Below are 24,211 nucleotides of genomic sequence, written 5' to 3'. Positions count from 1 at the left end.
GGAAACTAAAATGTTACCGATAATTATGAAGTCAGGAGAGAAACTGAAGACCATATGGGTACCGTTTACAGTTTCCTTACTGTTAACTATTGGAGGAAAGGGATGCAGAAGAGAAAAAAATGAATTTGGGAAGTGAACCTCTGGCTAAGAAGGTAGTTTCTAAGAATGTGAGTTGGACTTCTGGACCATAAGTTATAACGGAGGTATACTGGGTTCCTGACCAGAGATGGATTATACTAAATAGAAGCTGGTGAGAATGTATTTTCACAGGTACCTTGCAAAGCTAATAAAAAAGGATTTAAACTGAAAAGGTTGGGGAAGGGAGAAGACTGTTTATATATATCCCCCAAGAATAGCAGCTTAGACTCCCAGAAATTCACAAGAGACAAAATACAAGAAAAGAGCCAGTAGTAAGACCCATAGCCCCAGATGTCCACACACATCAAAGCTTAGGAAACAAACAAAAGAAACTAGAGGTTCCAACTCAAGGAGGTAAACTTGACTTCATAAATACTAGTGTGCCATGACTCTGGATGCATATACTTTATTAAAAAGAGACAGGGCAAGGGGCAGCTAAGTGGCACAATGGATTGAGCTCCAGTCTTGGAGTTAGGACATCAGACACTTGACACTTAACTAGCTGTGTGACCCTGGGCAAGTCACTTAACCCCGATTGCCTCACCAAAAAGTAAAAAAAAAAAAAAAAAGAGGGAGAGACATGGTAGAGGTAAAAAGAGGTAGGGTGGGGTAACATTGCATAATAAGAAGGCATATTTATGTGAGGATTTTCCCTCAAGGAACTGTAGGGGGAACCCTGCATGGCAGGAGAGTATTTGGGTTAAAATCAAAGGAGAGAGAAACAGAAATGATGCTGTTGTTGGAATATACTACAAGCCACCTGGACAGAAAGAAGAAATAGATGAGGTATTTGGAAAATAGACAGAAGTCTGACACAGAATCATGATATAGTAGTGATGGGGAGGGAGAGGGAGAAGGGGAGAATAGTTTTCAATTATCTAGACAACAGCTGGAGCTCTTTGCAGAAGGGAGAGTAGCTAATAACTTCTTGACTTAACTTGCCCCTTTCAATAGGGGAGGAACCAATAAGGGAAAATTCTATTCTGTGTTTAATTTTCCTTAACACAGAGGTTCCTGGGGGGTAGAAATGAGGGGAACTCTGGGAGAAAGTAATCATTCCCTCATAGCAAGTTTGTGACAGAGAAGGAGAAAAGAGCTAGACAGGGTCTGAAGTACACACTAAATTTAGGGAAAGCATATTTCAAAGAGTTTAGAAGAAAGTTAGATAGTATCCCATGGAGTGAAATGGTATGGGGAAGTAAGCCCAGGAGGGATAGGAGATGGCCAAGAATGAAATTCTGAAGCTACAAAGGGAAACAATTCCTATGAAGAGAAAGAATGGGACTTATCTGAAGAAACTGATGTGCACGCATAGGGAACTCACCAACTAACTTATATTTTTAAAAAATGTAGTGAAAATGAAAGGTAAGAGGAGATACCTGCCAAGGGGAGCACAAAGAGGGAGAAAAAGGAGAATTGAAGAAGGGATAGGCCCTTTGCTTGGGGTGGATGGGATGATGATAACATGAGAGCAGGCAGAGCTGTTCAATTATGATTTTGTTTCTGATTTCTTTGGCAAGGAGAACAACCTTTGCCCTGAAAGGGACAGAACAAAAAAATGACTAGCAGGGAGTTAATACTAAGGTAAGTAAGGGGAGAGTAAGAGAGCTCCAAGCTGCCCTTGATGAATTCAAGACACCTGGCCCAGATGAACTACATCCTCAGGTACCAAGAGAAGGGGTGGGTGAGATTGCTGAGCCACTGCCAGGGATATTTGAAACATCTTGGAACATGATGGAGGTACCACAAACCTGGAGATGGACAGATGTCCCAATTTCCAAATAAGAGGAGACATCAGAGTGCAAACCATAGGCTAGTGAGCTTGACTTTGATTTGTGGGAAAATTCTGGAAGGGACCATGAAAGGAGGAGGAGGATGAAAGGGAAGTGGTAGTTACAAAGAGCCAGGATGGCCTCCTCCAGAACAGATCATGCTACATCAGCCTCATCTTCCTTTTTTGATAAGGTTCCTAACTAGTGGATGAGGGCTCTGGTGGCATACTCCCAGTATCTGTTGGTGTTGGGTCCTACCCTTTTTATCGTTTTTGATCAGTAACTTGGATGCAGACAGAGAAGAGATGCTCAGATTTGCAAGACATCTTAGCTGGGAGGAATAGCTAACACACTGGATGAGAGTCTAAATCCAAAAGGATCTTGATAGGCTAGAGCACTGGGTTGAATGTAATAAGATAACATTCAGTAGGGATAAATGTAAAATCAAACTTGGGTGCAAAAATCAACTTCACAAGTACAAGACATGGGAAGGGGCGTGTTTAGACAGCACTTATTCTGAAAAAGATCTGAGCTTAACTAGGATGGTAAGGGGCCTTGAATCCATATCATATCAGAATCAATTCAAGGAACTAGGGGTGGTTAGTGGGGGCACACTGATAGCAGAGGAGGGGGTAGCGAGTTGTTCTGTTTAGCCCTAGAGGGGAGAATGAGCTACAGTGGGTGGAAGATGCAAAGAGGTCAGATGAGAGCTGTCCCAAAGTGGAATGGGCTACTTTAGGAGGTGGTGGGTATGCCCTTCCTTGGAGGGCACATTTGCCCTTCAGGCAAAGGATGGATAAGCACTTGTTTTATTGTTCAGTCATGACCCCATTTGGGGTTTTCTTGGCAGAGATACTGGAGTGGTTTGCCATTTCCTTCTCCAGCTTATTTTACAGCTGAGGAAGCTGAGGCAAACAGGGTGAAGTGACTTGCCCAGGGTCACATGGCTAGTAAGTATCTGAGGTCAGATTTGAACTCGGGTCTTCCTAACTTCAGGTCCAGCACTCTGGCCATTGAGCCACCTCCTAAGCAAATCTACAAACACTCAGTTGGATCTAGGATCTCACTGATGTGGGCATTCCTACCAATGGGGCAGGTTGAAATCCACTCATGCCTTCCCATCTTGTGGGACTCTGATCCATGGAAGTTCAGCATAGAGGGTCAACCTAGCTGAGTTGCTAGGGCCACGCATCTATACACATGTATTGGCAAACCCAATATATGCACATCTATCCGAATAATAACAGCTTCTATTTTTAGGATCAAAGATTCAGAACAGGAAGGGCCCTCAGAGTCCTCTAGGCCAGCCTCCTCATTTTACAGAGGAGGAAACTGAGGCCCGGGGAAGGGAAGGGACTTGTTCAAGGTCACCCATAGGATCCAATAACTAGAACTGGCATAGCCCTAGAAGACCATTGAGTCCAATCCCCTCATTTTACAGTGGGGGAAATGAGGCCCAGGGAAGGGAAGGGATTTGTCCAAGGTCCTACAGAAGCAGGATGTGAATACAAATCCTCTGATTCCAAATCCATTGCTCTATTTCTATAGCAATTTAAAAGTTTATAAATCACTTTTTTCTCTGCAATTGTCCCATGTGGTAGGTAGAATAAGCGTTATTAAGCCTGTTTTACTGATAAGGAAACTGAGACCAGAATAGGAGGAGTCACACAATTAGTTTGTGGCAGTGCATGGATATCCAGATACCTTCACTCAAAATCTCATATCCTCCACTATGCCTTGATGTCTCCCAAATCAGTCCACTTTGTGTAATTCTTCATTTGACAAAAGGCTACTCCCCCATCTGCCCCCCCGTGCTTCTAGGACAAAACAAAGCATTCCTACAGGATGACTGTATGTCTGTACAAGAGGAACCAGGTAGCCCAGTGATGGGGGAGACTTTAAGGGGGATTTTCCCCAATGAAAGACACATCTGTGGAGCAGAAGCTCTCATGGGGCTAGGAGATCATTCTGTGAGTTTCTCAAGTACCTGCCCCCCCCCCTGCGCGCGCGCACACACACACACACCCGGCTAAGGAAGAACAAAATTGCTTTCCAAGTGCCACTCTGTGGTTTGCTGAGTCACATTTCTGACAGGACTCTTGTGCATGAGTTATAGGGATATTTTCAAAGGAGATCAAAGCAAGTCAGCAGTGATTGTGGCCTTGCTTCGGCTACTGTGGGCCAGGGAGAAAGTACGATACACCTTATCTGTTCCCTAAGCCAATATGTTAGGATACCTTGAGGGCAGCTGGGTACAGCGGAGAGGGCACTGGTTCTGGAAGTTGGAGGGCCAGGTTCAGATGCCAGCCCTGATAATTACCACCTGTGTGACCTTGGACAGATAACTTCCCCTCCCTGGGTCTGAGTTTTCTCCACTGTAAAATGAGAAGGAAGTATTCAGTGACCTCGGGGGTGGGGGTGGGGTGGGGGTGGGGTGGGGGTGGGGCGAGCCTTTCAGCTCTAGATCTAGGATTCCATGTGTGACCTTGGATAAGTTCCTTACCCTCCTTGGGCCTCAGTTTCCTCCTCTGTAAAATGAGGGGCTTGGACTAGAGAGCCTCTGAGGTCCCTTCTAGCTTGAAATTTGTGCTCCTGTGACACTTTGTCTCAGGAAGACAGCTCGGTTTCCAGGCCCCTTCAGAGCCATACGGTGATGGCAGATTCGTAGTAGGATCATGAAAAAGAGAGGCCTGGTAAGAGAGCATGAGCTTCCATCTCTGGGCTCCCAGTATTAGCTAATTGCTTCAGACTCCAGGTGCATCCTGCTTTAAGAAATCACTACGTTGAAGTCCAGTCTAACTGAGGCAGGGTATTGTAGTGATGTAGGTCTTTAATTATCCAGGCATCTGCTGTAGCGTTCTCTGTCTCTGCCAGAAGCAGTGTTGGTAATGACTTCTTGACTTGCCTTAGTGATGATTTCATCCTTCAAAAGATGGAGGCACCTGTAAGGGAAAATTCTGCTCTGGATTTGATTCTTACTAACAGAGAGGTTGCTGGGTTAGAAATGATGGGAACCCTGGGGGAAGAGACCACTTCCTCCTAGAGTTTGTGATAAAGGAGAGGAAAGCTGTGCCTGGTCTGATGCACACCCAAGATTTTGAGAAAATGAGTTTCAAAGGAGGAAAATAATAGGATACCATGGAGATAAAAGGATATGTGGGGCGTCAGCCCAGGAAGGATGGGAGATGCCCAAGAATGTAATTCTGAAGACACAAAGGGAAATAATTCTAATGAGGAAAAATTAGAAGGGACCAATGTAGATGCATAGGGAACTCACCAGCCAATTTTTAGAATTTTTTTTGGCTAGGCAGTGGGGTTAAGTGACTTGCCCAGGGTCATACAGCTAGTAAGTGTTATGTGTCTGAGATCGGATTTGAACTCAGTTCCTCCTGAATCCAGGGCCGGTGCTCTATCTACTGTACCACCTAGCCATCTCTAGATTTTTAAAAATGTTTTTCTTTTCTTTTGGCAAGGCAATTGGGATTAAGTGACTTGTCCAGAGTCACACAGCTAATGTTATATGTCTGAGGCTGGATTTGAACTCAGGTCCTTCTGACTCCAGGGCTAGTGCTCTATCCACTGTGCCACCTAGCTGCCCCTATTTTATTTTTTCTTAATTACATGTAAAAACAATTCTGACATTCATTTTTTATGATTTTTTGAGTTCCAAATTCCTTCCTTCCCTTCCTCTCCTCCCCCCCTTGAGAAAGCAAGCACTTTGATACAGATTATACATGTGCAGTCATGCAAAACATATTTCCATATTAGCCATGTTCCAAAAGAAAAGACAACCCCCCCAAAAGAAAAATAAACAAGAAAAAATTTAAAAGTATTCTTCAGTCTGCATTCAGACTCCATCAGTTAGATGGATAGCATTTTTCATCATGGGTCCTTTGGAATTGGCTTGGATCATTGTATAACTGAAAATAGCCAAGTTATTCACAGTCGATCATCGTACAATATTGCTGTTACTATGTACAGTGTTCTCCTGGTTCTGTTCATTTCACTTTGTGTCAGTTTATATAAGTCTTTCCAGGTTTTTCTGAAACCATCCTGCTCATCATTTTTATAGCACACTAGTATTCCATCACAATCATACACCACAACTTGACAGCCACTCCCCAATTGATGGGCATCCCTTCAATTTCCAAATCTTTGACACCACAAAAAGAGCTGCTATAAGTATTTTTGTTTATATAGGTCCTTTTCCTTTTCCTGTGGTCTTTTTGAGATACAGACCTAGTAGTGATCTTGCTGGATCAAGGAATATGTACAGTTTGATTGCCTTTGGGTATAGTTCCAAAATGGTCTCCAGAATGTTTGCATCAGTTCACAACTCCACCAACAATGCATTAGTGTTCCAATTTTCCCATATCTTCTCCAGCATTTATCATTTTCCTTTTCTGTCATATTAGCCAGTCTAATAGGTGTGAGGTGGTACCTCAGAGTTGTCTTAATTTGCATTTCTTTAATCAATGATGATTTAGGACATTGTTTCATTTTTCTTCATCTGAAAACTACCTGTTCATATCCTTTGATCATTTGTCAATTGGGGAACCCAACTTAGATTTTTTTTTTCCAACTTAGATTTTTAAAAAAGAAATGTACAGAAGATGAATATAAGAATGCATGTGTCATGACCTTGTAAAAATAGTATCAAATGCTAAAGCTCAGAATAAGCTGAGGCTAGGGAGAGATGCTAAGGACAATGAAAATTGTTTTTTTTTCTCTCTAAAGAGAAAAGGGAGGATCGAAGGGTTGAAACCTTTGCTTGGGGGTGACTGGCTTGATAATACCTCACAACAGAGAGATGACAGAGCTGCTCAATTATTTTATGTGTTTTCTCTGCCAAAGAGAACATTTGCTCTGGAAATGATAACACAAATGCCTGGCACACACCCCAAATAAAGGAGGCAATAGTAAACTAGAAAGCCCCTAGCTGCTTTTGAGGAATTAAGTCACTTGGCCTGGATGATCTCCATCTTTAGACCCCCAAAGGAACTGGTAGGTATGATTACCCATCTACCATCAGTGATACTGGAAAGATCAGGGAAAAGGGGAGAGATGCCACAAGTTTGGAGATAGCAAATGTCCCATTTTTCAGGAAGTGAGAGAGGAGAGTCAAACCAGGGTAGTGAGCCTAACTCCTATTCCAAGGAAAATTCTAGAACAGATCATTAAAAGGAAAGGGAAGCAATGAATATATTAAGCTTGGCTTCATCAAGAATAGGTTCTGGGGGCAGCTAGGTGGCGCAGTAGATAGAGCACTGGCCCTGGGGTCAGGAGGCCCTGAGTTCAAATCTGGTCTCATACACTTGACGCTTACTATCTGTGTGACCCTGAGCAAGTTACTTAACCCTGACTGCCTTGCCAAAAAAAAAAGAAAAAAAAAAGCATAGGTTCTGCCATACTAACCTCATTTTCTTTTTTGACAGGATTACTAAAATAGTAGGTGAGGGGCATGTTGTGGATGTGATTTACTTTTATTTTAGCAAAGCTTTTGATCAAGTCTCTCAGTCCACCAGTCAACAAGGACTTATTAAGCACTTTCAATGTGGCTGGCCCCGTGCTAAGTGCTTTATAGTTATTATTTCATTTGAACCTCACAGTGACCTAGGGAGTGTGGGTGTTGTTATTCTCCCCATTTTACAGATGAAGAAACTGAGGCAGGCAGAGGTGATGTGACTTGCCTGGAGTCACACAGCAAGTAAGTGTCTGAGGCAGGATTTGAACTCAAGTCTTCTTGACTCCAAGTCTGTCATGTTCTCCATTGCACCACCTAGCAGCAGTATGTAGTATGAATGGAAGGCAATCTCAGGGAAGGAAGCAATAGAGGGGAAAGAGGGACCACCATGAGAAGGCTGTAGAGGATGGGATTTAAGTGGAGACTTTGAAGGAAGCCAGGAGACTAAGGTGAAGAGGGGGAAAGGCACCATATTAGAGTATGGAGATAGAGGGCTGTGTTTGAAGAATGACAAGGAAGTCAGTGTAGATGGATCATAGAGTGTGGGGTGGGAAGTAAAGTGTGAGAAGACTAGAAAGGTAGGAAGGGTCAGGTTGGGAAGAGATTTAAAGCCAAGAAGACAATTAAAAAAAAATTATCTCAGAGGTAATGAAGAGCCACAGAAGTTTTTTGAGGAAGAGAGGGACGTGGTCAGGCCTGCACTTTATGAAAATCACTTTGGCAGCTCAGTGGAGGATGGACTGGAGCGGGGAGAGGCTGAAGCAGGCAGACCCACCAGCAGCCTGTTGGAGTAGTTGGGCCTGTACCAGGGTGGTGGTAGTGTTAGGAGGAAAGAAGGGGCTATATAGGAGAGCTGTCTTGAAAGTAGAAATGCTAAGACTTGACAACAGAGTGAGTATGTGGGGTGAATGAGAGCAAATAGTCGAGGATGACACCAAGGTTTCAAGCCCAAGTGATGAGGAGGATGGTGGTACCTTTGTGGGAAAAAAAAAAATCTGAAAAAGAAAAAAAAGTAATAGGGAAGTTTGCAAGAGAGGGAGGTTAGGGACACAAGATAATGAGTTCTTTATTAGACATGTTGAGTTTGAGATGTCCATGGCACATCTAGATCAAGATGTCCGAAAGGCAGTTGGTGATGCAATACTGATGCTCAGGAGAGAGGTTAGGGCTGAATGTGTAGATCTGGGAATCGTCTACATAGAGACGATTATCAGACTTAATGGGAGCTGCTGCAGCCAGGTCAAAAAGGGTGAGAATTGAGGAAAGGCTATTGGATTTATATCTCATACTCTTTTTCTCTCTCCATATGTGTGTATACATACATATATATATATATGTATATATATGAATGAATCAGATGGGTATGTAAATATATATGTGTATATGTCTTATCTATCTAAATATAAAATATATGGAAGAATCAGCTGGATTCAGAACTGGTTGCCTGGTCAGACTCAAGGAGTCCAGTTAATGACTTAGTGATAATATGGCAGGAGGTGTCTGGTGGCATGCCTCTGTGTCTCTGCTTGGCTCTGTGCTGTATAACTTAAATAGTGATAAATGTAAAATCTTAAATTTGGGAACAAAAACCCAGTTTCTAATTGGGTGTAACGTATGGTTAGACAGTAGTTTTTTTTCCGAAAAAGCTCTGAGGGTCTTGGTGGATTGCAAACTCAACATGAGTCAGCAGTGGGGTGCAACAGCCATAAAAATGACTGTCATCTTGGGCTTTCTTCCAGGAAGAAGGAGGTGATGGTACCACTATACTGTTCCCTCATCAACCCTCATCTGGAGCACTATGTTCAGTTCTGGATGCCATGATTTTAAGAGGACATTGATTAGCTAGAGAGAATTTAAAGGGGGGGGCAACCAGGATGATGAAGGACCATTAGCATCTTATCAATATCATTTCAGTATGTTTAGCCTACAGAGAAGGAGACTTGGGAGCCATACTAGGTATCTTCAAGTATTTGTAGATGAAAGGCCTGTCCTGGGAAGAAGGGATTATGTTGATCTGCTTGGCCCCAGAAGGTAGGACCAAGAACAGTGGGTGGATGTGCCCTGTTTGATGTCATGAAAACTTCCTAACAATCAGAGCTGTCCCAAGGTGGAATGGGCTGCCACAGGAAGTAATAGGTTCCTTCTGCTGGAGATGACCACTGATCATGGATGTTATACTGGAATTTCTTTTATGGGTGGGTTGGACTGGATAGGCTCCAATTTTCCTTCCAGCTATTAGATTCTGTGATTTTGGGACCATAGTAAGGAAAAAAAAAATCACATGGGCCCAATTATCCTTGAAAATCCCTTAAATCACCCAGGAAGTACAGTAAAGTGTCCTTACACAGTTGTAGCTAGAAAGGGGCCCTTTAAAAGAAGACAGTCTGTATCAAAGAGTGGTTGGGGCTGAGGTGGTTGCTTTGGAAATTGGATGTAAATTCTATTTTTCACAATACCCACTTATTCCACTGTTCAGTAGAGAGGGGAACTAGGACCACTGCTCTAGTGGGAGAAAAGGAAAAGAAGGAAAGACTTTAGCTGGTAAGAAATCTGATGATTAGGGGGAAAATAGTCTGGAAAGGGCTTCACAGAGTAATGTAATTATATTGTGGGGTCATCATCACACCCCCGTAGTAATTGTGGGAGGCAAGAGAGGACACAAAGAAGTCCAAGGCCACGCAGCAGGGGCCTTCTAGCTGACCAAAAATGCTGGGAAAGCTGACCCTCTCCATAGCTCTCTACCAGCCCAAGCAGAATGAATAGACTGTATGCTTTTGACTAAGAGAAGATTCTAGAATCACCAGCAGCTTAAAGAGATGGCCTCATAAGGAGAGGCCCCCTCCCACTGAGGGAGCAGCACATTCACATTTCCCATCTTCTACTGCTCCAGGGCACCATTTAAATCTCTCCCTTATAATTTAAATGTGTGGGTGTGATGCAATTCTATTGTACCCTAGTTATTCCCATCAATTGAGTTTTCCCCAAGCTAATTTTTGACTAGCTTGGAGAGGGTGGCATCTGTGGTAGAGAAGGAAATGGAAATCAATGAGCCAACAGTTAGTCAATAAGCATTTAATATAATGATAATTGTTGTTGTTCAGTCGTGTCTAACTCTTCATGACCCCATTTAGGGTTTTCTTGGCAGAGATACTAGAGTGGTTTGCCATTTCCTTCTCTGGTTCTTTTTACAGGTGAGGAAACTGAGGCAAAGTGGGTGAAGTGACTTGTCCAGGGTCACACAGCTAGTCAGCGTCTGAGGCTGGATTTGAACTCAGGAAGATGAGTCTTCCTGACTCCAGGCTGGGCACTCTATCCACTGCAGTGCCACCTAGCTGCCTATAATAATAACAACAAGCTACAAACCTGGCAAACAGGTTGCCTAAGGTCACACAGCTAGTAAGTGTGGGGAGTCACATTTTAATTCAGGTCTTCCTGATTACAGGACCAGCACTCTATCCACTGTGTCACCTAGCTGTCCCTATTTATTAAGCACCTACTGTGTGCTAGGCACTTAATGTTAAGTGATAGGGATACGAAGACAAAAGGGAACCAGACCCTGTCCTCAAGAAGTTTACATTCTCTAGGGGAGACAACATATATATGTATGTGTATATATCATATGTGTATGTATGTACATATGATACATATACATACATACAGTTATGCAATATAGATAGAAGGTATTTAGGGTAGGGGCAGGGTAGTAACAGTTGGGAGAATCAGGAAAGACTTCAGAAAAAAGGTACTGCTTGAAGAAAACCAGGGACTTTTAAGAGGGGGAGGTGAGGAAGGTGAGCATTCCAGGCATGGGGTGGGCCATTGTTAGGAGTGAGGAGGACACAAAGTCAAGAGACTGGAGATGGAGGGCCCCATGTGGAATTGCAAATAACCTAGTGTATATGGTTGGTAGTTTGTAGAGGGGAATGATGTTTAAAAATGCTGGAAAGGGGGCAGCTAGGTGGAGCTGCAGGGATAGAACACTGGCCCTGGCGTCAGGAGGGCCAGAATTCAGATCTGGCCTCAAACCCCTAGTAGCGGTGTGACCCTGGGCAAGTCACTTAACCACTGATTGCCTCCAAAGAAAGAAAGACTTCTGGAAAGGTAGGAAGGGGCCAGGTCGGGAGAAGCTGTAAATGCCCAGCAGAAGATTTTTCCTGTCGGATCCCATGTATGATAGGAAATTGTGTGCATAAGAGCCCTGCTCAGTTAGGAGAACCCTGAGGAGGGTTGGCACTGATTTCAAGTAAGTAGACCAGCCAAAGCCCTGCACAAAGGAGATCTGGGTCTGCTCACTGGCTTAATAGGAAGCAGTGCAAACAATGCCCAACTGAGAATTGTAGGACCCGAGTTCAAATCCTGACTCTGAGGTTTGTTCCCTGTAAGGACTTTGGGTAATTCTCTTCTCCCTAAGAGGGTTGGACTGCATGGCCTCCCTAAGGTCCCTTTCAGCTCTGAATCTCAGATTCTGTTCCAACTCCTTCATTTTATAATGACAGAATCAGAGACCCAAAGTTTGGTTGTAAAAGCTCATCTGTCTTTGAGCCTGATAAGAGTGTTTCTTTCTCCTCTGTGGGGCCCTCTCTACCTAATGACCATAATTGTCACAGATGCTCATATTTATGTGAGGATACAGTTGGGAAAGGTGGATAGATACTGATGATGTCTTTTTACAAATGTACAAAGACTGAAGTGAAATGATTGACCCAAGGTCACTTGGCTAGGAAGCAAGAGTGTAGATTAGCATTCTGTTCAGTATGTGTTAAAAGTCTTGTTATATTATAGTTCTTTAGAGAGCCAGACTACCTCTGAGTCGGGAAGACTCACGTTCTGCCTTTAACACATGTCAACTGGATGACCTTGGGTAAGTCCTTACTCTGAGTGCCCAGGGCAACTTGATAAGGCCATGAGTTAGAGATAAAACAGAAGTTCTTAACCTAGGGCCCATGAACTTGTTTCTTTTTTTTAAAAAAATAATATTTTGATATAATAAAATATTATTTTATTTTATGCATTTAATACCCTGACTCTGAAAGGGGGGTCTATAGGCTTTTCCAGACTTCCAAAGGTATCTAGGACAAAGGTTAAGAACCCCTGGGATATAGATAGGGAGATTCCATACTGGGAGCTCCCCACATTAATAAAATCCCAGACCCGCCTGCCAGGGTTTGGCTGCTAAGAGAGTGTGGCTGGGGAGCCAGCCAGCTTTGCAGAGCACCCTGTGGATACATGGAAGGGGTCATTGTGTTTAACCCACTTGACTCTCTGTTACAATGCACTGCTCTTCAAGTATGAGTCACCATCCAGGACAATGGACACTTTGAAGTGGGGGTGGGTTTGGCAGCCTCTTGCTTAGCAGGTGTGACCAGTGGGCTGAATTGAGTTCTGGTTGCAAACAATGACATTTCATTGGGCGGTCTCCAGCAGAGGTTGCTTCTGTGACCTGGGTAGTAGGCCCTGCTAATGCTCTGTTCCAAGTCAGTGAGCTGCCTTTAATCACTTCCTGACCCTCCCCCACTACCCCCATCACCCCAACTTCCCCCTTCCGGGGCTCAGCTCTGATGCTTTATCTCATTGCTGTGGTGTAGGATGGTGAAGCAGCTTTGGCCTAGAGCAGGGATGGGGAACCTACGTCCTCAAGGCCACATGTGGCCCTCTAGGTCCTCAAGTGCAGCCCTTTGACTGAATCCAAACTTCACAGAACAAATCCCCTTAATAAAAGAATTTGTTTTGTAAAACTTGGAATCAGTCAAAAGGCCACACCCAAGCATCTAGAAGGCCACTGTATGGCCTCGAGGCCACTGGTTCCCCACCCCTGGCATAGAGGATAGACCCAGGAAATTAGGATTGATATCAGGAAGGCCTGGGTTCAAGACCTGTCTCTTGATAACATTGGCTGTGTGTTCCTGGGCAAGTCATTTAACCTCAGTGCTCCCTGACAACTCTGAGACTATAAATTATAGAAGAAGTATCAATCTCATTGGGGGAAGAGAATTTCCACACTGGGAGTTCTTCAGACCAATGAATTCTCCCTCCCCCTCATTAAAAAAAAAACAAAAAGATAGGGAGAGCAAGCCAGCTGTAACAATAGCAAAACCTTGTCTCTGTTCTCAATTTTGATTCCTGAGGGAGGAGAGAGTTGTCCAAAAGACATCCTCTGTTCTATGACAGCCACAAAACCAGTCTTCAAGATGGCTAGGCCCCTGATGTTTCCCGAGGGATTTGGGGCCTAGAGGAACTGCAGCTTCCTGAAGCTACTGTCAGCTAGGCTTCCCAGGATGTCAAGGTTCTTGAATAATTTTATCAGCTTCCATTTCAGCAGCTCCGAGGATCCCAAAGCCCTTTCTTCCCAATAGCCTGAGCTGTGTATGTGGGGGTGGGGAGGAGGAATGCAGGAGCAGCCCTTAGGATCCTCCTTGTTTTCCAACAGAGGCCCAGAAAAGTTAAATGACTGCCCAGGAGACCTATTAAAAATGTCTGCCCCATCAAACAAGGTCTGGGCCTACATAGTCCGATATAGAGCTCAAGGGCAGGACTTTACCACAATGTTTGCAATATTTTCATTCAAACAAATAGCTTGGCCCACCAAGTGGTCCAAATTACATAGGATCATATGGTCAAAGCTGGATTCCGTTGAGGGGGGGTGGCAGTGTGTCTTTTTGAAAAATAAACTTGAAACATCTATCTTAACTTCCTTTTTTTTAAATCTGACTTTAACAAGTCAGTTTCTAAAACTATCAGATTGAGTCTGTGTTTCTTGTATGCATTGTAAGGCAGAACTATTTCTCCATCATCTCTACGTGGATGTAGGATAAAATGTGAAGACCCAACCCCTCCCTCCCCCATCTGTGGGCTGTTAACCTTAGAGCCCAGAAGACACTTTAGTTCTTACTGATGGATTTTGCTAGCATTCTCTGAATTCATGAATTTATAGCAAACATATCAGAAGCAGTTATCAACAAAGAAAACCAGCTTCTCTTCTGATTTACACCAAGGAGGATAGTTCCTAATCTTTTACTCCTCCCTCGAGATGTCCTTGTGGGGTGGAGGTGATCCTATTCAAATCCAGATCCACAGGTCCAAGTGGGAAGAGCTGCGGAAGGCACCTTACTTAGCCTAAGCTAAATCAAGATTGGCCATTAAGGCCCAGAGGGGCCTTGACATGCATTGATTGGGAGAGAGGCTGCACCCTTGGAGATGAAATCATAGGGTCCTTGCAATCCTGAAGCATCTTGAGCTCCAGAGGCAGGTCCAAAAATATTATCATGTAATACCACCACCAATGAGCATATATTATGTGCCTTAGAAGTTGGCCAAAAAACCACTTTACTAAGTGGGTATGACATAACTTTTCTAGGTTGCCAAAAGTACAAAGCTTTTTTTTTTTTAAATATAATTGATACGAGCTTGGCCCCAAAGGAGGCCCTTCCCTTCTTTGTAGAAGTAGGGGGCTCTGGGTGTAGAACATTGCATACGCTGTCAGACTCACTGGTAATGTGCTGGTTAGTTTTGCTCCTTTTTCCTCTTTCCTTTTTTAATTTTTTTCTTTTTTTTTACTTTGGAGGCAGCGTGGTTGGAGAGCTGGCATGAAAACCCAATTCTTGCCTCTGACACTACCATCTTTGAGATTAGACATTGCTGAGGAGCCAGCCTGTAATAGAAGAAGGAGTTCCCTCTCCTGATGAAATCATGGGTCTTGTCCCTGCCTTTATCCTACAAGGGATAACTATGGGGAATGATACCTTCAGAAATAAAGGTGATGTAGAAACACAAGCTAGCAATAAAGATAACATACACACCAATGTAGTTGGTGCACTGTTGGCCTGCATTTTGTATTGTTGCTTTGACAGGTGGCAAAACGAAGCCTACATTGGATCCTTCGCCATGTCTCAGGAACCACGCTAGCCCTGGATGATATAAACAAAGTGTTTTTCTGTGTCTTTTTAGGTACCTTCAACCGAAGGAAGCGAAACTCCCTCTACGTTACGGTGACACTGCTTATTGTGTCGGTGCTGATCCTGACCGTGGGTCTGGCAGCTACCACCAGAACCCAGAATGTGACCGTCGGAGGGTATTATCCCGGAGTTATTGTAAGTACAGAGTTTTGAGCTAATAAGTGAATGCCTCCGTGTTACTCATTGGCTATGGTGTTTCACATCCTATAGTGATGGCTTTGAGTTGGGCACAGACCTACACGTCAAGTAGTCCAATCTCTTCATTTAACAGGTGAAGAGACTGAGGCCCAGAGAGGGGATGTGACCTGTCCCAAATCACACAGCAAGGTTGAAACAGAGCCCCCTGACAACCAGCCTAGAAATCCTTATGTGGTACCACAGCTGACTTTTAAGACTGGAGCATCTTCCAAGATATTAATACTTGCCTTTTCTAGAGGGTTCAGTGAGTGACCCTAGTTCTAGGAATACGTAGGTCAAGAGGGCTTGGATTGTTTACTGGAGATGTCACACTTCTATTGGCTTGAGTAACTTTGCTCCCCCAAAAGAGAAAAAAAGTGAGAATTCTGTGGACAGCCTTGAAGACTGGTGCCAACTCCCTTTTCACATGCCATGGCCTGCCATCAGAGGTAGGTTTTAATGAGAAAAATGGAAACCAAAGAAAGTTCAGTGTTCTGCACCACGAAAAGTGGGGGGCATCTTGACCTAGTGAAGGGAATTAGGAAGATTTGAGTTTACATCCCACCTCTCTGAGCCTCAGTTTCCTCATCTGTAGAGTGGGAATTATAATACCTGAAATGCCTACCTCATTTAGAGAGGCAACTCTGTAAGACTCTGAGGTGCAGAACAGGGGCAAATATGCATTTGTAGAGGGAGTTTCCTCACCTGGGAGGATTTTTTCTTTTCTTTTTTGGTCTGTTGTTGTTTGTCCGGTTGTTTTTAGTCATGTCCAACTCTGCATGACTCAATTTGGAGTTTTCTTAGCAGAGATATTGGAGTGGTTTGCCATTCCTTTCTCCAGCTCATTTTACAGATGAAGGAACTGAGGTAAAAACAGTGAAATGACTTGTCCAGGGTCACACAGCTAGGAAGTATCTGAGGCTGGATTTGATGTCAGGAAGATGAGTATCCACTGCAGCGCCCCCTAGCTGCCTTTTTGATCTAAGATCTGGGATTTCACCAGTGTAAGGAACTCTCCTTGAGGAAACTCTGTCTATTAACACAGATTGCTACCTTCTCTGCAATTTCTGGGCTTAGAGATCCGCCTAGAACACTAGGGCCCAGGGTCACACAGCCTGGACGTGTCAAAGGCAGCATTTGAACCCAGGTCTCTTGGGCCTCTCTGATTTTTGGTATAATAGAGTTCCTTATACCAATGAAATTACAAGACCCAGGGGCAGCTAGGTGGTGCAGTGGATAGAGCACCGGCCCTGAAGTCAGGAGGACCTAAGTTCAAATCCAGCCTCAGACCAAACACTTGACACTCACTAGCTGTGTGACCCTGGGCAAGTCACTTAACCCCAGTTGCCTTAAAAAAAAAGAAAAAAAAAAGAAATTACAAGACCCGAAAGCAAAACACAAACCCTATCTTGCAGGGTTGTTGTGAGGTTCAAATGTGATCATTTCTATGAAGGGCTTTGAAGACATTGTTCTTATCACTTTGAATCCCCTGGGCCCACGAAGGGTTCATTGTCCCAGTGTGAGGAATCTTCTTATCCTTCTCATCTCAGCCTTTAGGGAGGGTTGGCGTGAAGTGCCTAGGTCTCCACTATCTTCTCCTCACCATGTGCTGTTCAGGGGACCTGCCGCTTTCCCTGGCACCATAGATGCTAGTAAGGGAAACTGAGGCATGCTCTCATTGGCCACTGACCTTATTTGCAGGCAGGGGAACTGACCCTCATCCCAAAGCCTGGAGTGGGCCTTCCTGCTTCTGGGATTTTAGGATCATTGGATGTAGAGCTGAAAGGCATCTTAGCGATTGGCTACCTTTCTTATTTTCTGGGGTAGGAAACTGAGGCCCAGAAAAGAGAAGGGATTTGCTTGAGGTCCTACAACTAGGAAATGGCAGAACCAGGATTCAAATGCAAAGCCTCTGACTCAGCACCTCGGGCTCTTTCCACCCCAACATGAATCTACACCAAACAATTCCGTATTTAATTATATGTTGTTTTATATTGTTTGCTAATTGCCTCTCCAACTCAATTGAAATTTGGCACGTTTCTGTATAAATAAGATGTGAATGAAGTAATCAGACTCTTATTAAGCTCCTCCACATCAAGAAGGATGGATTTATCCTCTAATGCTTTCCCTCCTCCACTGCTGGAGCCAAGCCCACCCTGGGCGCACAGGATCATAGGAGCAAAGCTCTCAAGCTGGGAGGGTCCTCAGAGACTAGTCTAACCTTTTTGTTTTGCAGAGGGGGAAACTGAGGCCCAGGGAGGGGGAGCGACTTGTCCAAGGTCACCCATGGGCTTCTAGATCCAGAGCTAGGAGGGCCCTCAGAGGCCTAGATCTGGTCCAATCCCTTCATTTTACAGAAGGGGAAACTGAGGCCTTATTATATTAAATGACTTGCCCAGAGTTACGCATCGAATCCTAGGTCTAGAGCTGGAAAGACCTTCAGAAGCCATTGAGTCCAACTCTCTCACGTCACACTGAAAGAAATGGAAGGCCACAGAAGTGAAAACACCTCTCCAAGGTCACATAGGTACTAAGTGACAGGTGCAGGTTTTGAACCCAGGTCTTCTGACTCTAGAGCCCCTGCCCTCTCATGTACCCCACTGATTCATTTCCGAGGTGCTTAGTCAAGACTTGGTGGTAGAATTGGCAGAGGCTTCCGAAGCCATCTGTCACATGAAACCATGCAGAATGTTGGCCTCCATATAGGTACCCCCCTAAAACAAGATCTTTCTGGAAGGAAAGACATGTAAGGATGTGTACTGACAAATCAGGTTATGATATGACCCTCCAAACAACACTGGCTCCTGCTTCTGTAGAGATGGAGTGGACAGAGGACTGGCTATGGGACCAAAACACTTCCTTCTCTCAGCCTCAGTTTTCTCCTCTGTAAAATGGGAATCATAGTACCTATAGTCTCTATCTTGAAGTATTGTTGTGAGGGATCAATGAGATAACACAGATAAAGGTCTTGGCAAATGTGATTAAGTCAGTGGGGAAGAGGATAGAGATCAGACCCTGGGCAAGTCACTTTACCTCTGTTTGCCTCAGTTTCCTCATCTGTAAATTGGGGATGATAATAGCATTTACCTCAGAGGGTTATTGTGAGGATACAATGAGATAATATTTGTAAAGAGCTTAGCACAGAGCTTGGTACACAATAGGTGCCTAATAAATGCTGTTTTACTATTTGACCCTTTACTGCCCTCTTCCTTCAGTGCCTCACTGTGGTCTCTTATCTCCCAGCAGCCCTGGCCAATGAGCATTACAATCCACATTTTACAAGGGAGCAAACTTTAGCTCAGAGGGTGAGGTGACTGATCCATGGTCACACTGAAATTAAAGAGGCAAGAGTAGGAACAGAGTCCCTGCTCTGTCCTGACTTGGCCCACTGCACTTTTAATGGCACACTCTAGCTCTAGGGGTTAAGACCCACGTATCAGAACAGTTAGGTAGCCCTCCCAGAATCATTATGATTCATTGTTGAGAACAGTTTGGTTTGGGAGAAGGGGACAGTCATTTCCGCTGACCTCGGGTTTCTTGAAAGACCTCACTAGAGGCAGCAGAATAGGGGCATGAGGAAAGGTGGAAGGAGATGGGAAATAGAAACAGCAAAGGATCATGGTCACACATTAGGAGCATAGATCTAGGGCTGAAAGGAACCTCAGAGATCATCTAGTCCGAACCTCTCATTTTATAGAGAAGGAAACTGAGGCTCAGACAGGCAAAGGGACTTGCCCAAGGTCACACATAGGATCTTAGAGCTGGAAGGGACCTCTAATCCATGGAATCCAACCTCCTCCTTTTAGAGATGAAGGAGCTAAGGCTCCTGGGATGTGAAATGTCTTGCCCCATGTCACACTGTCAGTATTAGAGGTCCTCTGACCCCAAATGTAGAAAATGTCCCATTGTTCCAGTAAGATAGTGGATGCTTTTAAGAGATGAGAAAATATACCTCCCTTACTTTGCAGAGATGAGGGCCTGTGGGTGTATAATGTTGCATATACTGTCAGATTTGGTGATTGTATTGAATCATTTTGCTGAATTGGTTTTCGTTTTTTATTCTTTGTTACAAGAGCTGGCTGGCTAGCTGGGGAAGAGAGGGAGGATGGATATATTTGGAAATGAAGATAATGTACGAACAAAAGCTTTTAATTAAAATTGAGAATTTTTTTTAAAGCCCGTGCTTTGGGGAAGGAAGCATCGTGATTGTCCTGGCCTTTGGTGTTTTTGTCTAGAGACATCAGGCGTAGCCAGGGTCCAAGAGAGGCTTTGTTGGCCCAGGTCCTAGGCTAGTCCTGCTGTAGGCACAGCTGGCTAGTGCTCTTGGGGTAGTTCCCCCTCGAGCTGGCTGGTGCTTCTGCCAGTCGGGGCACCCCCTCCCCCTCCAAACAGGCAGCTGTGTGTGTATGTACCTGCCTGGTGTCCTCTGCTAGAGGCCTGACGTAAATGCTTAGCCCGTTCTCTTCCTGTGGTAAGGCAAGAACTCTACTCCTCAGCAGAATTGGTTTTTATTTTTAAACCGAAATAAGATTGAAGTAAGCACCCGTTTCCGATGGGTATTTTGGTGGCTTGAAAGTGCATTTTGTTAGGTCTGCTCTGAAAGGAGACCTTTCTTTAAGAAAACATTCCTGGCTAATGTGTACTAGAAAGGTCCCTGAATTGAGAACCCAAAAGCCTGGGTTCCAGTCAGAGCTTTGTGACTTTAAGTAAGTCACTGTCCTCTGTGCCTCAGGAAAATGAGGAGATAGGCCTCGGATCCTGCCAGCAATGGCATTCTATAATTTAGAGGCTCATGGCCCTGAAATTGGAAGGACCCAACCCCCTCCTTTTACTGATGAGTAAATTGAAGCCCAGAAACATTAAGCCGTTTGTCTAAGGTCACACGGGACATAAGTGATGGAGCTGGGATTCGAACCCAGGTTATATGTAGGAAGGGCTGTGGTTTTGTGGAGAAGGATTAGGCCTGTTCTATATGGCTCCAGAGAGTGGGATCAGGAGAAAGGGGTAAAAGTTTCAAAGGGGCCAATTTAAGCTTGGAGTCAGGAAAGCTTTCCTAACCAAGAGAGGTATCCCAAAGTGGGCTGCGCTCCTGGGAGAGGTGGTGGTTTTTCCTACTTGGGAGGTCTTCAGATAGGTGCTGGATGACCCCTTGGTTGGGTATAGTATAATGCAAATTCTTTTTGGGTGTGGATTGGACTAAATTAAGGGGTTTTAACCTGGGGGGGGCAGTCTGTGAACTTTTTTAAAAATTTTTTTAAATTTTTATTTTTTGACCTTTTAAAAAAATGTTTTGACAAATATGTTTCAATATAATTGGTTTTGTTTGTAATCAACCCCATGCATTTTATTTGATGCCTTTAAAACCATGAGTTTGAGAACGGATCCATAGACTTGCCCAGACTGCGCACAAAGCGGGTGAGGAACCCCTGGTCTAGAGGGTCACTCAGAATCCTTCCAACATTCAAATTCTGAGTCTTTGATAGCAAATCAAACTCTCTTGACACCATCTAAAACCAAATCCAAAAGTTAAGATTCAAAATCTCAGATGGATGAGATGAAGATATTTTTCATTTACTGTATCCAACAATGGATTTGCTCCTTGAATTTTTTTCTAGGTTAGGTGGGGGGTGGTACAGATGACATCTGATTATTGTAGGCCTCGAGTTTTCTGCCCCTGACACTTGACTGGACAGCTCTATTCTATCAGAATTTCCAGGTCACCTCTCCTTTTGTATAGCATTTGATTAGGCAGGCCTTTCTTTGGTGCCAGTTAGAACTCATTTTACAACTGTCTCATGGTTTGGGCTACATTCCCTTTATCCAGCTCTGCTCTACCCTAGGGACAGAGAAAATAGGCTTGCATTCTGAGTGAGCGTACAGAACGTGCAGAGCTAGTAAGAGGGTGAGCAGCAGGGAAGAAGCCATGCCCTGGTAGACAGTGTGCCCTTGGTTCTAAATGTGTGCTTGTCTTTCCCCTCTATTAGATTGGAAGCACCTTGAGGGCAAGGCTTGTATCAGATCTATCTTTGATCCCCAGCCCAGAGTACCTATCACAGAACCTTACGGTTCAAAGAGATCTCAGAGGTCATGGTATAGAGGAAAGAGGGCTGGATTTGGAGTAGGAGACACGAGTTCAAACTCTGCCTCAGTTTCCCAGGTGGCCATGGGCCTTGACCTTTCTGAGTCTCCATGGCCTATCCTATGAAAGTCGAAGGTTGGTCTCAAAGGTCCCTTTCAGCAAGAAATCTACAATGCTTTGATTCTCTATGTAGTCTGACCTCTACCCAAGGTCCAAGCCCCCTCTACAAGCTTCCACTGGAAGACCTCTAGGGATAGGGAATTCACTTACCATTTCTGGGCACTTCTAAGTGTTTCTTAGGCATTCAAGTGAATTTGAGAGAAAGAAATTGCAGAAGAAAGTTCAGATTCAAAGAAGGAAAAAGTCCATTGGAGGTTAGAGGTCAGAACCTGTTATAAATTTCACCCATGGGGGATGTGCCCACCAGTTTCTGACCCTTTTTATTTAGAAAGGCACAGGGGTTGGCAATCTCATCTTCACTCTGTGTCTGTACTTCCCAGTCAACACCAGGAGGCTGTCAGAGAGAATTCCACTGTCTCTGTCATTTGCAAAGAACTATGACTATCTGTGCCCCAGCTCTATCCTTTTGTGTTGGTAGTTGCATGCCTTATTAGCCTAGGGCAGAGACTGGCAAACGACAACCAACCTGGATTTTAAATAAATATCAGATTTAAAAATGTGAAAAACAATTCTTAGCCCACAGGCCGTACCAGAATAGGCAGCAGGCCAGATTTGACCCACAGGCCATAGTCTGCTGACCCCTGGTCTAGGGAGGGGTGGTCAGTGTGATTTATCAATTCTGAATCTTAGCTTAGGCCCCCGCCAACACGGAAGACTCTGCCTGTTTTCCTAGTCAGCTGTATTTTGGTGAACCCTAGTCACATCACCATTGCATAATGAGACAACCATACAAGCCTGCTTAGACAGCCTTTACTCATGACCAAGGATGTAAAAAGAAAACAGTTCGAAAAATATGTTTATCTGTGTGTATGTATGATATTATATATTAATTTTATTTTATGTTATATATATATATGATTTTATTTATTATGTATCATTTATACATACATGTATATATAATATATACATATATATATATATACACACACATATGCATATGCATATGTATTTTTTAACTGCTGTTTAACCTTGGCCCCTACAGCCTCTTCTAAACCCAGGTTGTCCCCGACCAATTTGTAGGCGCACCTCAAATCCAGAAATTCCCATATACTTTTCAGATGCTTAGACCCATTGGATTTAATAACTTCCTCAGGGCTTCCTCCTCATAGCTTAAGTACTCCTCATTGGATTTCCCACTCATGATTTCCTTGAGGGTCACCCAATCAAGTCATCTGGGGAGCTTGGTACCTGGGAGCTAATGATCTGTCTCCACCTCCTCCTCAGCTGTAGTCCTGGGTATCTGAGCTCTCCATTTCTCATTGGCTCCCACTTCTTGACATCAGTGAATTCATTGCTGCAAGTTCTATAGGGCAGGCCTAGCCAAGCTCTCCCAATCCTACCCAGTAGCCAAAGGGAACAGTACCCACTGTCTTCTGCAGTCTTTGCTCCTTCACCATCCTTGACCTCTGCCTACTATTGATGGGGGGGGGAGGTTCACCTACTGGTCAGGCCTGCATCATTTCCACCATTACCACCCCCTCTTCCCCCAAGATCCAGCTCCCCTTCTCTTCAACTCTTTTCATCAGGCCACATTTTAGGAAGAATTTCTTAATAGTATTTTTTCTAATTACATGTAAAAACAATTTTTAATACTTACTTTAAAAAAATTTGAATTCCAAATTATTGTCTCCTTCCCTCATCAACCCCTTCCTAAGACAGTAAACAGTTTGGTATTAGGTTATGTATGTGCAATCATGTAAAACATATGTCCATATTAGTCATGTTGTGAAAGAAAAAACAGGCCAAAAGAACCAAGAAAAAAAATAAAGTGAAAATAGGATGCTTCGATCTGCATTCATATTCCATCAGTTCTTTCTCTGGATGTGGATAGCATTTTCCATTATGAATTTTGGAATTCATTGGAATTTTCTTGGATCATTGCATTGCTGAGAAGAGCTAAGTCGTTCATAGTTGATCATCGCACAATGTTGCTATTTTGTTTTCCTGATTCTACTCACTTCACTTTGTATCAGTTCAGATAAGTCTTTCCAGGTTTTTCTGAAACCATGCTGCTCATCATTTCTTATAGCACAATAGTATTCCATCACAAGCATATGCCACAACTGATTCAACCATTCCCCAAATGATGGGCATCCCCTCAATTTCCAGTTCTTTGCTACTACAAAAAGAGCTGCTATAAATATCTTTGTACATATGGGTCCTTTTCCGTTTTTTATGATCTCTTTGGGATACAGAACTAGTAGTGGTGTTGCTGGATCAAAGACTATGCACCATTTGATTGCCCCTTGGGCATGGTTTTAGGAAGAATTTTAACAAGTTAGACAACATCCAAAGGAGGGCAACCATAGTGAAAGAGCTTTGACATCATTTGGTAGGAGACTTAATACAAGGACTTGGGTATCAAGGCCTGCCACGTGGGAGAGGTATTCAATTTGTTTCACTTGGCCCCAGAGGGCAGAACGTGGAGCAGGCAGTAGACTGGAGCACA

The 24,211-nt window shown here is 43.9% G+C and overlaps 1 protein-coding gene across 4 annotated transcripts in view; it reads left to right on the top strand.

Moving 5' to 3' along the window:
- TMEM255A (transmembrane protein 255A) overlaps positions 1-24,211 on the top strand; it is an 89,740-nt gene that overhangs the window by 5,646 nt on the left and 59,883 nt on the right. For 3 of the 4 annotated variants that reach the window (XM_027861406.1, XM_027861409.1, XM_027861408.1), the window contains exon 2: positions 15,319-15,461. In XM_027861406.1, the coding sequence (XP_027717207.1) occupies positions 15,319-15,461 (143 nt within the window). Of the gene's footprint in view, positions 1-15,066; positions 15,128-15,318; positions 15,462-24,211 lie in introns of those variants that run through there. The other variant, XM_027861407.1, reaches the window with a different exon arrangement.

This window comes from Vombatus ursinus, unplaced genomic scaffold (genome assembly GCF_900497805.2).
Source record: "Vombatus ursinus unplaced genomic scaffold, bare-nosed wombat genome assembly UNPS02014735.1, whole genome shotgun sequence".
NCBI classification, from domain to species: domain Eukaryota; kingdom Metazoa; phylum Chordata; class Mammalia; order Diprotodontia; family Vombatidae; genus Vombatus; species Vombatus ursinus.
Note: the sequence above shows the minus strand (reverse complement) of the source record. Positions and strands in the feature narration are given on the sequence as shown.